A 16321-nucleotide genomic window follows, 5' to 3' on the forward strand; every position below is an offset into this window, starting at 1 on the left:
TAGTCCAGACTGAACTAGTAGTGGAGGAGTTCAGGAAATTACAAGTTTCCTTTGCTACCATACAGGAGACACACTGGTTAGAGACCGTTGGAAACTAGAATTTCCTTTACTCCAGAAAGACAAGTGGGCAAATGAAGCATAGGGATGAGATTGCTGTAATAGTGGACAAGAGAAGAGTTACTTCAGTGAACAGCTGGAAACCAGTGTCTGAGCAGATTGTCATAGCAACATTTACTACTGCCTACAATAAACCATACATAACTCTGATCTGCATTACGTCCCAACAGAAGCAGCAGAAGAGGAAGAGAGGGATGGACTATATCAGCAGATGGATAGCATTGTAGATGAGATTCCCTGATCGCGATAGGATTCTGATAATGGGAGATACAAATGGAAAGGTTGGTAGCAGACAGGGTAAGCAAATGAATAATGTTGGACCACACGGCTTCGGGACAACAAACAATAATAGGAGAAGGTTACGAACTTGCAGTGTGATGCACAATCTGATTATTGGCAGGACTCAGTTCCTCACAAAGACGTGCACAAGGTTACAGGGAACTCACCAGATGTTCAAATCAAAAACTAGATTGACCACATTATCATCAGTGAAAGGCATAGATAGTCACTGTTGGACACTGGCATCTATAGAAGTGCCGTGTGCGGAGTGTGGCAGTGATCATGAACTACTAATGGGAAAGATGAAGATTAACTAAAAGATGGGTGCAACTGGAGCCAAATTTGATCTTGATAAGTTAATAAGTCTGTGAGGGAGGCATACAAGGTGATGCTTGGAGGACATTTCAGGTCATTATTTTGTGAGGATGAATAGGGCTCCATGTCTGTCACGGAGGTCCCAGAAGTCACGGATTCCATGAATTTCCGCAACCTCTGTGACTTCTGCAGCGGCCAGCGTAGCTGACCCCAGGACCTGCTCAGGCAATCCCTGGAGACAGCCACACCGGCCACTGCTAGAGCAGCCCTGCAGCCAGCCGCAACAGCCGCTGCTCAGGCGACCCTGGGGCCAGCCGCACCAACCGCTGCTCGGGCGACCCTGGGGCCAGCCACACCAACCGCTGCTCGGGCGACCCTGGGGCCAGCCGCACCAACCGCTACTCGGGCGGTCCCAGGCAGCTGGCCCCAGGGACTGCCGTGCAGTCGCAGATGTGGCTGGCCCCGGGGACTGCACGAGCAGCCGCTGCTGGGCGGCCCCCGGCAGTGGTCCCGGGGTGGCCGGAGCTGCGGCAGGGAGGCGACCCTGGGGGTGGCCAGAGCAACTGCTCCTCGGCAGCCCCCGGCAGCTGGTGCCGCTGGCCCCGGGCACCCCCAACAGCATCCCCTGGCTCCTCCCCAGCAATGCCCCTCCTCTAAGATTTAGTCAGGGGTATTTATGGTATAAGTTATGGACAGGTCACGGGCCATGAATTTTTTTTTATTGCCCGTGACCTGTCTATGACTTACACTAAAAATACCCATGACTAAATAGTAGCCTTAATAAAGAATAAGCCTCACTACTGACCAGATGGGAAATAGTCAAGGAAGCAATACAAAACACAGCAGAGGAAGTTACTGGAAAGCATAAGCAAACAAGGAAAAACTGGACAAGCCATGAAACAAGAACATCACAGGAAAAAGCATAAACAGGCCAAAATTGCTGGGAAACCAGAAGAAGTAAAATGTGTTACATGAAAGATGGAAGGTATAAAACAGAATGATTTAAAGACAAATGAAGAAAGAAAGAAAAGACGATGTGAAATCAAGGCGTAGGACTGGCTGCAGTGGAAAAGATTAAGATGGGGGGACAAACGGATGACAGGAGGTCAGAGAGAATATTGCAAACACAACAAAGACCAGTCCGACCTAGAGGCTGACCACTGATTAGATGGCGGGACATCGTACCCAGGGATATGGCCAGGTTGGGCTTAATGGAGGAACAAGCCATGGATAGGAATGAATGGACAAGGAACAAGCCATGGACAGGAATGACACTGTCTTCCTCGTGTCTGCAAAGATGCTTTGGGAGGAAAAGAAGACATGCAGTTCATACTTGTTTTGAAATTAGTAGACAGGTTCCCCATCAACACACATGCAAGACTGGACAAATGAAAATGATATTCTTGGTGTTTACCGGAAATCCTGCTTGAGGACATAACCTTTTTACTTAAGTGCAGAATTCCCAAATTCTTCTCTCCAAGGTAAGTAAGATCATGAGAACGCTATGAAACTTAAGAACGCCTATAAATCAAAAGAAGGAACAAAGCATTATTGATTTTTAGAACAGAATGCAGAAGAATAGTTCGGGACAGACAGTTTCTACATGGAATTAAATAGCTCCACCTTTTATCTGCTTAGATCTCCCAGACACCTTAAAATGAAATGAAAAGCAATGAGGTACTCTCTGTTCTTTCAGGTGCAATTTGGAGTACTTGGAGTTTGCTGCAAGCAGACTCTGAAGTGATCAAATTAGGGTGAATGTGGGCAGAGCTAGTATTTCAAGTAGTGCTCCCAGCTAATGAAAACACAATTTGGAATCTAAGTGCGGTATTTCTAAAGCAATCTATCTTAAACAGAAGAAACAAGGCTAAATCATTTTAGACGCCTAATATTACTAATCTATTTGACAAACGGTGACAGATTGCATTAGACATCATGTCTGGACTCAGAGATGCTATGTGAACGAAAAGATTCTGTTACCCTCTGAAACATTTGTGCAAGTTTCTTAGCAACAACTTGAAATACTTAATGCAAATATTTTGAAAATAATCTAGTTCTGAGGCAAAAAGAGAGATTTATTTCTAAGGCCTCATTGTAGGAAATGACAGAATTCTTCTTTCAACTGGGTTTGGGCTCTTGTTCTGCGAAGAGTTGACAGTATTAGCTAGGGGAACATATTTGTGGCACTGGAAATGTGCTCTTAACCTGACTGCAACAGCAAGCTTTAATTCCATCTCTCTGTAATGTGCTCTAAGGCCTGGTCTACACTAACCCCCCAATTTGAACTAAGGTACGCAACTTCAGCTACGTGAATAACGTAGCTGAAGTCGACGTACCTTAGTTCGAACTTACCGCGGTCCAGACGCGGCAGGCAGGCTCCCCCGTCAACTCCGCGTACTCCTCGCGCCGAGCAAGATTACCGGAGTCGACGGGGGGTACTTCTGGGTTCAATTTATCGCGTCCAGACAAGACGCGATAAATCGAACCCAAAAGTTCGATTGCCTGCCGCCGAACAAGCGCGTAAGTATAGACAAGCCCTTAGTAAAGCAACCAGTGCCAGTTTAAATGAATATAAAACTCTGTCCTGCAATTAACAGAAAACCATAATCCTGTGGAGGGGACAAGTAATTAGATGCAGAATTCTGCTTAGTCTTCCACCTCCATGCAGAAGGAGCATGTGTTTACAGATGGAAATCACTGAGATAAATGCTAAAGGATAGGCGGACCTGTTGCAGAGCCAGAGACTGTTATAAGAAAAACAAACTCGGTGATAATTCCTTCACCAAGAAGCCTTCCATTAAGCCGGAATAGTAGGAAGAGAGACCATAGTGGTTAAAATTACGAGCCCTTCTTATATCTATGAGAGACAAGGAGACTCCTCCACACTTAAAGGAGAAATACACAAAAACAAGAAGGATGCTTCCTTCAATTTACACGTTCACATACATTGCATCACCTGTTTAATGGACAAGAGCTTCTCTCCTCTCCTCTCCCCCAAGCACCAGATATACTGTTTCCACTTTGCATGTTTGTGTTCTCTGGTAACACGGCAAGCAGAAGACTGTTGGGAGAGCTATACAACTGCAGCTTGCATCAGTTCTACACAAGCACTAGATTTAAGTCTTACGTTTGTTCCTCCCCCAGGAACTGACCGTGCGCATGCATCTAATACAACCCCAAAAAGGTAAACCTGTTCAGTTAAAAACAGGGAAGGCCAATTCGATTTTGTCAGATGGAGGTGACAGCCACAGCTAAGTGGTCATAGCAATATCCCTTATGAAATAGAGACAACGGGTCAGATCCTCAGCTGGCGTGACTCAATGGAGCAATGCTGATTTACATCAGTTGAGGATCTGGCCTAATGGGTCTAGCCAAACTTGTTTTCCTTTACTGTTTTATCTTCCCTTCTGCCTTTAAAGACTGCTTCGAACTACCACCCAAACAGCCACCATTGTTGCCGGAGTCCATCAAGTGAACTAGGATTCTTAAGGACAATAAGGGCTGCCAGTTCCCTGCACCTTGAGCCACTAGCTTCCGAGATCTCTAGCTATGTCTTTGTTTTTTTAGTCACTCGCCTTCGAGTTCACAGTGCAGTTCAGGCCTGAGTTTTCTGAGGAACGCCAAGTTTTACAAAGTTCCCAAAGTACCTATGTATACCAGGCATTATAAATAACATTTCCACATTTAAGTCAACTAGGTCCTGAGCTAAACTGGTTTATAGCCATCTGGAATTCTTCAGAAACAGTGACTTGTAAGCACTGTAAACCTTTTAGTCTTCATGGAGGACATAGAGAACTTCGAAATTAATTGCCATCTTAGGTTTGAGATCTGGGTTCAAGAGGAAGGGATAGATTTAAAAAATGATGATGAGGATGAGGATGATGATAACACCCCAGAGCAATCTGCTCTTTCCCTAATAAGGAAGGCTATCAGTGTCCCACAAGCAGCAAGGTGCCAATACGATTACTCGGTCTGTTTTTAGTTCTCTCTAGACAGCAATATTAACAGTTTGTTTCAGTCTGTTTATATGGTTCTGACAGGTCTTCAAGATGCTGTGTTCACTTGCCAGTGATTAATAGCCAGCCATGTACTAAGGTGAAGATCAAGCTGCAAAAGAATGCCTTTGGAACAGGACAGATAACTGGATTCTGGATTCTCTCCCCCAGCCCTTTAATTTCTGACTAGGAAACAGCACTAAATTTAGTAGCACCGGCTCACAGAGTTGTTTAAACTCCCCTTTCCTTGTAACTTGCCCATGTGATGAGCTGATGGGTGATTTAAATCACATATTTTGTTTGTGAATAGAGCTCATTTTCTTTGTCCAGCTGTTATGCTGAGCTATAGGGTCTGCATATTGGGACGCGACATATTCAGAATAAAGGTCCTGGAGCACGATTCCGGCCAGGTGATGCTGCTTCAATCTTGTTTTCCTCTCCAGGTCGGTCCAGCACCTTCGGGAAGGCAACCAGGGACCAAACTGGTGCCAAAATCACTCTGCTGGAGATGTCCACACGTGGGAGTCAGGCAGCTAACTCCCATTGACTTTCAATGGGAGTTGGGCACTTACCTGCCCTTTGTGCCTTTGAAATGGTCGCTCTATGGCTTTTGGAGCATCCCACAAGTTCCTACCAAACTAGACACTCTTCCCTATAACAAAGAGCAAGAGACAAGGACTGTGCATAAAGCTCTAGCCACAAGCCCAGCCCCTGGCCACGGTGCTCCTCTCTCAGCTGTGTATTATATATAGGTCATGGGGAGAGAGGAATGGGAATTTCAGGCAGTGCTAGAAGACCAAGCTTAACTCAGGCTTATGTCATCGGGAGCATACGGAAAACAGGGCACCCAAGAACTGTCATAAAACACCCATCAAAGTTCTCTGTTTTTAATCATTGGGAGTCTGGAGGTCTGTGGGTCAGGAAAGGGAGTGTGTCCCCCTCCCGCCCTTTCCCCCTCCCACCCATTTATTAGCACTGTATGCTGGTCAGGGCTTTTCCTTCTGCTGCAGGGAATGTACCTTCAGCTGCTGCTTGACAGTGTGTCTCCAGGAAACCTCCATACAATAGATGACAGACATATCCTACCTACTAGCCTGCTTCGTCCTTTCCTTTCTGTCTTCCCACAGAGCTGCACCTTACTTTACATTTTACTCGTTTTGATTACTTACTGGTATAAGAGTTTTATGGTATTTTTTTTTCCATCCCTTTTCTTCCAAAGCCTTGCACCTTTTCTACATTTCCTGACGAATTCTTACTGTCTTTCCTACCCCATCTCCTGAGCTGCCTCTATTTCTTCAGTCTTCCCCTTTTGGCCTCTTGGTAGTTCCCCTCAATTCTTATTTTCTCAAATTCTCTCTTTGTCCTAGTCCCTTGAATGCCTCTTCAGTCCCTTTGGACCCTTTCCTCTCATCTCTTTCCATCAGCTCCAGCTCAAAGTACCTCCTCCAGCCTCCTTGCTTTCCCCTTCGTCCCATTTCCTCTGGCCCCATTGCTTTTCTTTGTTCACTTCTCCTTTGATCTGTTTTCTTTCACTCTCTTCACTGACTCTCTTCAGTCTTTCCTACCTCCTCCTCGCTGTTTTAATCAGAGCATTCAGCATTAATCAAAAGCCGTAATTTCTTTTCAGCCACTTTTCTCCAGCCTCTGTAACGCTGTTCTCCTTTTAGTTTTATTGTAATTGAAGGAGAGAAAATAGGAGCAATATTACAACTGTACAGCAGGACAGCCAAAGTGATAATACTGTGCACTACAGCCAGAGAAAATAGGTTTAATTTTAAAAATACTGCAGATGGGCTCCCCGAAAGTTGAAGAAGCGAGTCTGTGTGTTGCTGCTCAATTCCACAACACATACACACAATATGTTTACACACAATAGGAACTCACCTGTTGCTCTCTAGAACTTTGCCACTTTTGCTTTGCTGTACTTGATGTAATTATTCAAGGCAGTGACATATAAGTTCTCTAATGAATAGCAATCATCACCTCGCTTCCATTCCTGGGACAAAGAAGCGAGTGCAAACCACCACAGCAAATTATACCAACCCTCCACATCCTCAAAAACATATATCCACAATACAGAGATTGGGACAGGCCCTCCATTTACTCTTCCTCCCTTTGGCAGTTGAACATTTCAAAACGGCAATGTTTCTAACTGAAGGTGACAGATTTGTTTTACTAGCAGACCTGAGAAATACAGATGCATAAGAGATGCATGTTCCAACAAGCCAGTTGCATTTGTCTGGATTCATTCACCTCACAGAAAAGAAAAAAGATAGATCCAAAACAGGCCTCTAGCCCCTTTCTTTAGGAGATCCAGGGTAAAAACAAAGTTGGCCTTTCTACAGTTGATCTGCTGGTGGAGTTGAAGAGGCTGTTTGTCTTTCAGAGCTATTTGGAGACGATCAGCAGCAGTTAGATGCGGCATGTTTTAAAATGAATTGTGCCTTTGATAAATAAACTTGTGGATTGCAATCTGCCCATTTTATTTTGAGGAAAAATCAGCAGGAAAGGAGGAACCGACATTACCCAAATCACACACTTTCCATTATCGCAGTGATGGCCTGAGATAATTATGTATTTTCAGTCTTAGACGCACCACTGAGGAGAAACAGCATGCTCCTATGGGAGGAATGACTTTAGGTACCCAAACTCCACAGTCAGCCCACATGAATCACTGAAACAGGCCTTCCTATGGCAGCAGACAATCTCGTTGTATAAAAAAGCCTCTGGTGACAACTACAGTGCACCTGGCTTTCACAATGGGTAATGGCTTCTGAATTGGATCATGGGAACCAAGAGGAGGTAGTGAGGGCTGAACATGTGCAGACAAGAAAGAGGCAGGACAACAGGAATCTTGTGCCGCATGTTGTCCGTGGTTCTTACCTCCTGCGCAGGTCTTCTGCCACTGCTGCTCTGCAGCTGAACAAATAGGCTCGGAGAGATCTCAGCTGCTGTCTCAGACGGACTACAGTCGCCAGCGGCTCAACATGTCTGTACAACATGGGATTTTCCTGCTGGATGTCAATCAACGGCTCCTCGTACACATACTCCAGGAACTCTTTGGCTTGCTTTGATACCTGAAAAACAAAGCACGCAGTTTAGATGTGTTTTCTTTCTGCCCTTCCTTAAATGGTTTTATTCCTCTCTTATGTGCGTTTTTAATTGTTATTTGAATCTGAAACCCTCTCTTGGAATTTCCATTGCCAACTCTTGGGGAAGGCAGAGTTGAGAGTGATCCCAATGTCAACTTCTATTGAGAGCCAACCCCTACTTTATCGAGCACATTACGATAAACTTTAAGGACTTCTATCCTATCTTTCCAAATCACAGTGATATTCATAGCCATACAGATCCTTACCACTTCCCCTGTTGGTGAAGATCATGTACAGTATCTGTTTGATATTAGACAGTGCTCTATTGAGGACATTATCCTGCCATTGCAGTGGGATGAAGTTAATGATTTATTCTAATAGATCTTTTACATGTCTAACTACAATGATCATCAAATTACTCCCTCCAATGGCCTTTTCCTGTCTAGGAATGTTTACATGTGTTTGTGTGCAGATACAAGGTGATTCTGATAAGTCGGATGCAATTGACAAAGAAAATTAATGAAATATTGAAGGCCCAATCCAGCTCCTTTTGAGCTGGAGTCATCTCAAACTTTAATGGGAGTTGGGTGGGGCCCTAAAAAGAGAGTCAAAAGTAGGTTAACATGTACAACAGAACCCATTGTACCATTAGCCATTCCAATGGTAATTCCTCCCATGTTTAGCTGTCATGTAAAAAACACATAACACTAAAAGAACAATCAGAACCACATCCAGCAATTTTTGAAAACAAGCATAGATGAGAAATGGGTATTATTATTATTATTATTCAGGAATCATGGTGTTTCATTTTCAAGAACTTTCTCTCTATCCTATGCCATCATATTGTTCTGTACATCTGCACCCACAATAAGATACTGTTACCCCTTGGAACTTTTTGTCCTAACTGGGAAGGATACTTCCATTTCAAAGACCAAATACTCCTCCCCACCCTACTGCTTTATTTCTGCATTTTATCAAGGGGGGAAAAAGAGCCGAGATTATGTGAAATGAACTGCAAACCACTTGAAACTCTGCTGTAGAAAAATGATATGTTTCGCAATTCAATTAGTCCTTCTGGTCCTTAAAACCAGTGTTTACACTGAAGCAAGGCACCAATGAATTAGGCTAACAAAGCTACCTTTTATGAGGTGAACAAAAGGGCAAAGGCTACACTATAGTCTCCTCAGACTTAAAAGGCCTCTCCCTTCAGGTACTGTAGAAGATGAGGTAGACAAAGCAACATATGTCCTTATAGATGGTACCAGCTAGTGCAGTGGTTCTCTACCAAGGGTACATTTACTCCTTGGGGGTACGCAGAAGTCTTCTAGGGGGTGCATCAACTCATCTAGATATTTGCCTAGTTTTACAACAGGCTACAATAAAAGCACTAGCCAAGTCAGTACTAACCAAATTTTCATACAACGACTTGTTTATACTGCTCTATATACTGAAATGTAAGTACAATTTTTATATTCCAATTGGTTTATTTTATAACTATATAGTAAAAAGGAGAAAGCAAACAACTTTTCAGTAATAGTGGGCTGTGACACTTTTGTATTTGTATGTCTGATTTTGTAAGCAAGTAGTTTTTAAGTGAGGTGAAACTTGGGGATAGACAAGACAAATCAGACTCCTGAAAGGGGTACAGTAGTCTGGAAAGGCTGAGAACCACCGAGCTACTGGAATTAGGAGCAGGTCAGGGAAGAAGATGTTACAGTGAGAGATGATCCCAACTGTACCTCTTCACAATGAATAATCTCCATGTTAACAAAAATATCATACATAATGCCAAGTACTGGCTGCAGGTTAGTGATTATGCAGCTAATGCACTGGTATATTTTTAAACACAGGAGATACTGTAAGGTGAATTAAGGATCATGGTTCCACAGACTTTTATGGCTCAGAAGCTGTATTAAAACATCCCACTCATCTCTCACCTTTTAGATTTTTTTTTTAAACAGTGCACACCCAAGGAACTGCGCTGTCCAAACTGAGGAACAGAAAATCAGTAACAACCCGGGGAGGTAGGGTAAAGAACAAAATTCTTCAGATCCCAAATGCACACAAAACTTTAGCTCCAGAAAAGTTTGGTGGCATCTCTTGGTTTTGTTCTGTTAGCGAGACTAATACAGCTGTACACTAGAGAGAAGAATACAACGATCTTCATCGTCACACTGCTTTTACACACATTAAACCATTTAGCCTTACAACACACCTGAGAGCTACCATACCTATAATAAGTATCATTCCTCTTGTACTGAGGGGGGTGGGAAAGTCAGATAGCAGCGATTCACTCAGCACCACCCAAGCACTCAATATCACAGCTCGGTTTGGAACTCAGGAGTTTCTCACTCCAAATCCCGTGCGAGGATCACTCGCAGATATACTTTGGTCCCCATCGGCACAGCATTCAAGCACACGTTGAAGGGCTTTGCTGTATCAAGGCCTAGGAATGTGCAAGTACGTAGTCTTAACTTTGAGAGCAGCCAGCAAGTGGAATGTAGAACACGGGGAGGTTTCCAGATTTTCTCCCACGGCAGAACCTGATGCCAGTATCCCCAGGGCTCAGTATTCCTTTTGGAGTATATTCTTTCACTGTGACTCAGCATTGAAATGATGGGAAAGCCCACTCGCCTGCCAGCAGCCTCAGGGCAGATATAGGAATGAGCAGGAAGTGATATTATATTTTTTCCATGGGGCACATTCATCAGCAGTGCACCCATGGATGGACGCATGCATGTGCGCGTGCACACACACACACGTTAAAAGATTATTAAAGGTCGCAAAGTCAAGCACTCAAAAGTTAGGAAATGCCAGAATCAAGCTTGCCTGTGCAACCTTCATTCAGCCCCCGTGTGTGCATACTTTATGGTACACAGTCTTTAATTACAAGATCACGTTTTTTTCCCCAAGACCCCTGCCTCAGGGAGTGCACAGAATGGACAGTTAACTTATAACTTGGCCAAAATTGGGTGGATTTTCATGGGGATGACAAAAGACACGTCCCTGACACAAACGTCACCCCCTCCCACAAATTTTACATCCCTGCTCCAAAATATAGGCGTGCTAGCGCTGTTCAAAGAAAAAGTCACTAGGGTTTTTTTTAAACACAGGCAAAACAATGTATTTTTTCCCTATAGAATCATTTTCAGAAATGGCTGGATTTTTTTTGGAAAACTTCAGCCAAAACCTCAGCCTGAGATAGGAAAACTGGCAAGTCAAATTTCAGCCCAAATGGTTCATGTTTGGCAAAGTTATAAGCAACTGAAAACAGGGGCAAGCTTAATAATAGATGGCACTACCAGCTCTGCCTATAATACACAAATACACACACATATAATTTTATTAGAAACACCAGAAAATTTCATTCAAATACAAGTATTAAGATTGAAGAGCGCTCTTTAGCCTAAAATGTCAAAAGAACAGGAATGGGGGGAAAACAAGGATCAGTACTTTTTTCTGGAGGCTGCCATCTTGTGCTTCAGAATCTAAACACAAAAAGTCAGACTCATTGTAAACTCTTTGGAAGAGGGGCCGTCTCTCTTCTTGTGTTTGTGCAGCTCCTAGCACGCTTTTGGGTGCTACTGGAAGCAAACAGCAATACTTATTTATTACCTTTTGCATGTAACCAAGTAAAAGTTGCCAGAGAGAAGAGATTGCATAAGGATAGGAGGAAGAGATATCTAAAAGATAATCTCCCTCAAGAACATGAAAAACTCTACTATGAAAAGGACTGAGAACCATAGCAAAAGTGGGAGCTGGGAGAAACTGTGTGAACTACGATTTTGGTTAAGAAATTGCTGTGTAAGTTGCTGTGTAAGGAAGTCTGCAGAAGCATGGCGAATGGGAAAGTCCTTTGAAAGGGTTTCTGTTAATCAAGGGGTTCTTTCTCTTAGTAGCCAAATGCTTTTGTATACAAATCTAGTGTAATTCTCAAGATCCAGCACACGGTAAAGCTCAACTCTGTGGATTTCTCCAGGGGTGAAAGTAATTTACGGGACTTACCGGTACACAGGGCCAAGGTCCTGAGCAGGGGGCGGGGCCTCAACCAGAAGGGGCGGGGCGTTTAAATCCGGCTGCAGTAGCGGTGGCTGAGAGCACCAGGCCCCATGGTAGCGGTAGCTGCAGCGGCGGCTGGGAGCCCTGGGTCCTTTAAAATGCCACCATAGCGGCGGCCAGGAGCCCCAGAACCTTTAAATCGCCTCCAATACCCTTGGGCTCTGGCAGCGGGGCTCTGACAGCGATTTAAAGGGCCAGGGGCTCTGGCCGCTGCCGAGAGTCCCGGCCCCTTTAAATTGCCACTGGAGCCCCAGGGCTCCCGGTTGCTACCCCAAGGCTCCAGCAGCGGAGTGCAGGCAGTGATTTAAAGGGTCTGGGGCTTCGGCCACTGCCCGGAGCCCAGGGCCCTTTTAAATTGCTGGCCTGGGGAAGCTCCCCACTGCCTGTACCAGACCATACCGGCTTACTTTCACCTCTGATTTTTTCCAAGTCTCATCCTGTCAGAAGCAGACAGATGGGATCTTCTCCGACTGTGAAGACCAAGAGTTAATATTATACATGCTGTTCAAGTGCAGTGAATTCCAGGGAACAGCTGAAAACATATACCTAATTGTATCAGCGTTACCAAACAAGGCCCAAGCTATAGATCATACACTGGGGCTTGCTTCCTCAGCTTTGCTAGTGGCAGATATAATAGGTGCCAATGCACCTTGCAAAGGAGGACGAGATGGCTGGGGAGAAATTATTTCATGTTCTTCATCCACGGTTACTCTGTTCACAGGTTGAGTGATTGACACATTTTCTAGATAGTGCGAAATACAGAAGCATTCAATAGGTGGAAGCCACACTCATGTTCTCTCTGATATTTCACAGGACTGTGCTGAGCACGGTCCACTTTGACAAAGCCCTGTTCCTATCAGCCCCCATCGGTATATTACGGATCAGGTTGAAAGGGGGGCTCCTGCTGGAGTAGCTCCTCTCTAGTGCATTGCTGCGTTGAATTGATGGACAGTGTTGCCTCTCTGGTGAGGCTTTGGAGCGTGGTTCCATTTTGGGAGTGCTGTTCAAGAGATCTATCTGTGTAGGTACTTGTGGGACACTCAACATCAAGGTAGCTGCAATAGTAGTGGATGAGGATATCCTGCTTTGAAAGCGAGTCCAAGAGAAACAGAAATCATTAACACTAAGAACACCTGAGGAGCGTGGGATGATGTTTCTGTCTCTGCCAGACCAGGACATAGAATCGATACACTAATAAAGAGTCATGCAGCTACATTATTGCTATTAAGTACTGCAGGCAAAACTAAGACACTTTTTTTTTTTGCATCTGAAGTATCTAAATGGATTGTACAGTAGTGACACGGCATCACACTCTACATCTGAAGTATGAGAGAAAGAGAAAATGGAGATAAATGAAAGACTAAGGGTCATCTCAGGCCAGTGTGCACCACTACAGAAGAGGATTTGCTTAGTTCCAATAAAGGATACAATGAAGATAGAAACAAGGCATAAAATTGCAAAATCCAGTATAAAGAGGCAAAACTAACAGATTCCCTTGGACCCGATCAGTTACATAATGGGCTAGGAGACAAAGGATGGTCTTGTGGTTAAGGGACTGGTCTGGGACTCAGGGGACCTAGATTCAATTCCCAGCTCTGCCACAGACTTCACCGGTTACCTTGGGCAAGTCACTTGATCTCTCAGTGCCTCAGTTCCCCGTCTGTACATTGAGGATGATGATACTCCCCTACCTTGCTGGGGTGCTGTGAGGATAAATTAACACTCCTGAGAGACTCAGTTACTCCGGAGATATACGTACTTACAGAGAACTTGACACTGCTCCCAGCCAAGGGAATGTTCACAACTGTATTGTGCTTTGGCAAAGTGAAAATTGAGAATTTCTCATTGTTATAATCAGAATTAAATTGATTTTAAATTGAAGCCTAAAAACTCTATTCTGCCTTTATGCCCCAACTCTTTGAACACCGGCAGTTCCTTTTCTCCTGTAGCCAGACTGTTTGAAATGGTACAAGTTTTGAATTCTAAATTAAAAATCCAGTTTCTCTTCTTTATGGTCTCATTGACACATGTTTTCACTAGACTGCCTGCTTTACCATCCACTTGATCCACATTAGAGGCTCTCATCCCATCCCTGTCCAGCCAAATGAGTGGCCTTTGGGAAGGGCATCCAAAGGAAAATAATGTAATGTCTAATATTCAATATCTGGCCTCCTGGGGAAAAAAAAAAGAGATCCTTAATCTCTCTATGCAAGAACTTTATTAACTCCTGAAAAATCTGATATTATTTGGCATCAGATTATCATTTTCCTAATGACAGGCTCTGGTTTCCTTTAATAATCTCTGTCTTTTGACAAATTTTCTTCTTCAAGAGAGCCTGCTTTTTCCCCTAACAGAGCATTTACCAGTTCTTTTATTTCCTTTTCAAATAACCCATAATAATAATAATATTCACAGACGTTAAACATCAAACAGCCTCTCCTAACAGTGTCCGTTATGTTTGAAGCTTTCGTACAATCTTCCTTCCTCATAAGTCTGTTATTGTTTCAGCACACTCCCCCTGCAATGCCAAAACAACACCGTTAACCCTATGAAAACATCCAACAGAAATGCATGTTCTATGCTCCATTTCTCTGGTGCCCTTTGGGAAACATGCTAAGATGTATAAAATAGCCACTAGCATATATTTGCCTGTCTATCCATTCATCCATATTTGCATATCTATCCGTACACTCATAGCATCTGAGTGTTAAAAAAAAAGAAAGGTAAAATCAATCTAAAGAACTGTACTTATCTTCCACCTCACCCTCACATTATGACTGAATGTGCAAACCTCTCTCTTCATATTACTTCTGTTGCTTATGTCCAGGGAAGTGTTGAGGTGCCATCCTTCTGCTTTTATAAGAAGACTTGTGCTCAGAGATGAAGTCCACGATGTTCTGACGCTAGAGAGATCTGATTTCCCATAGGATGGAATTCCATAGGACTAGTGCCTGCCACCAAAAAAAAGCCCTGATCACCAAGCTCTCCTCTTGGGATCCATCAACTGTAGAGCTCCTGAGAATCACAGCTCTTGGAGCTGCGGCGAAAGAGGCAATGTCTGAGGTAGCCAAGGCCCAGTCCATGAGCCTAGGGAGGTTGTGGAATATCCATCATTGGAGATTTTTAAAAGTAGGTTAGACAAACACCTGTCAGGGATGGTCTAGATAATACTTAGTCCTGCCATGAGGCATGGCACAGGACTAGATGACCTCTCAAGGTCTCTTCCAGTCCTATGACTCTATGAGGACTCTGAAGATTAGGACCACGAGAGCAGGTAGAGAAGAACCCCTGCTTCTTGAAGGACTTCAGCAGTTGTAAGGGGAGGCAGCCAGGAGGAGAAGTGTGGCACCGTGAGGGAAGAGACATGGAGGTGGTTTCTGCAGATTTGAAGACGTGCTGTGGAGGGGTAACAGACTGAGTAGGCGAGACATGTGAGTAGGGGACAGATGAACTATCAGGAATCAGGGCCTGCAACAGAACTGGTCTCTGGGCAATCTAACGAGGACAGCTGGCCTGTAGTCAGCTAAATGATTGGCTACAGGGCCTGATGGGTGACATAGGCGCCGACTCCATGAGTGCTCCAGGGCGGGAGCACCCACGGGAAATAAAATAGTGGGTGCTCAGCACCCACCGGCAGCCCCGCCACTCAGCTTCTCCCTCTCCCTCCCAGCGCCTCCTGCCTGCAGCAATCAGCTGTTCAGTGATATTCAGGAGGCGCTGGGCTGGAGCGGAGTGCGGGGGCAGGAAGAGGTGGGGCGGGGCAGGGGTAGGAAGAGGTGGGGCGCGGGCGGGAAGAGGTGGGGCAGGGATGGGAGCTTGGGGGAAGGGGTGGAGTTGGGGTGGGGTCTGGGGTGGAGTGGGGAGGTTGAGCGCCCTCCGAGAACTCAGGAAGTTGGCGCCTCTAGGTGGGAAGAGTCAGCAGACCAGTTCTTACGCCCAGAGCCGGCTCCAGGCACCAGCCCTCCAAGCATGTGCTTGGGGCGGCACCTGGAGGGGGGCAGCGCTCACCCAGGGAGAGCGGAGCTGCGGCCGGGCTCTCTGCCCTTCTCCCAGAGCTCCGTCCGGTCGCGGAGAGCGGGGCCGCGGCCGGGCTCTCCGCCCTCCTCCCGGCGCTCCGTCCAGTTGGGGAGAGCGGGGCCGCGGCCAGGCTCGGCGCCCTCCTCCCAGTGCTCCGGCCGGTCGGGGAGAGCGGGGCCGCGGCCGGGCTCGCCGCCCTCCTCCCGGCGCTCTGGCCGGTTGGGGAGAGCGGGGCCGCGGCCAGGCTCGGCGCCCTCCCCTGCCGCGCTCCCCGCCGGGGGGCGGCAGGAGGCTTTTTTGCCTGGGGCGGCAAAAAAGCCAGAGCCGGCCCTGCTTACGCCTAGCAGCAGTTCGGCGGCTGCTTAAAACATTTGCCCACAGCTGTTATGACTCCTACATCGGCTTGTTCCTAGCCTGGTTCCTCATTGTTCCAGTCCTGCTCCTGCC

The 16321-nt window shown here is 45.5% G+C and overlaps 1 protein-coding gene across 13 annotated transcripts in view; it reads right to left on the bottom strand.

The window, feature by feature from the left end:
• PLEKHM3 (pleckstrin homology domain containing M3) overlaps window positions 1-16321 on the bottom strand; it is a 120044-nt gene that overhangs the window by 53261 nt on the left and 50462 nt on the right. For all 13 annotated transcript variants that reach the window (XM_005306073.4, XM_042859633.2, XM_065560994.1 and 10 more), the window contains one exon: window positions 7590-7783. In XM_005306073.4, the coding sequence (XP_005306130.2) occupies window positions 7590-7783 (194 nt within the window). The remainder of the gene's footprint in view (window positions 1-7589; window positions 7784-16321) is intronic.

This window comes from Chrysemys picta, chromosome 11 (genome assembly GCF_011386835.1).
Source record: "Chrysemys picta bellii isolate R12L10 chromosome 11, ASM1138683v2, whole genome shotgun sequence".
Classification (NCBI taxonomy): domain Eukaryota; kingdom Metazoa; phylum Chordata; order Testudines; family Emydidae; genus Chrysemys; species Chrysemys picta.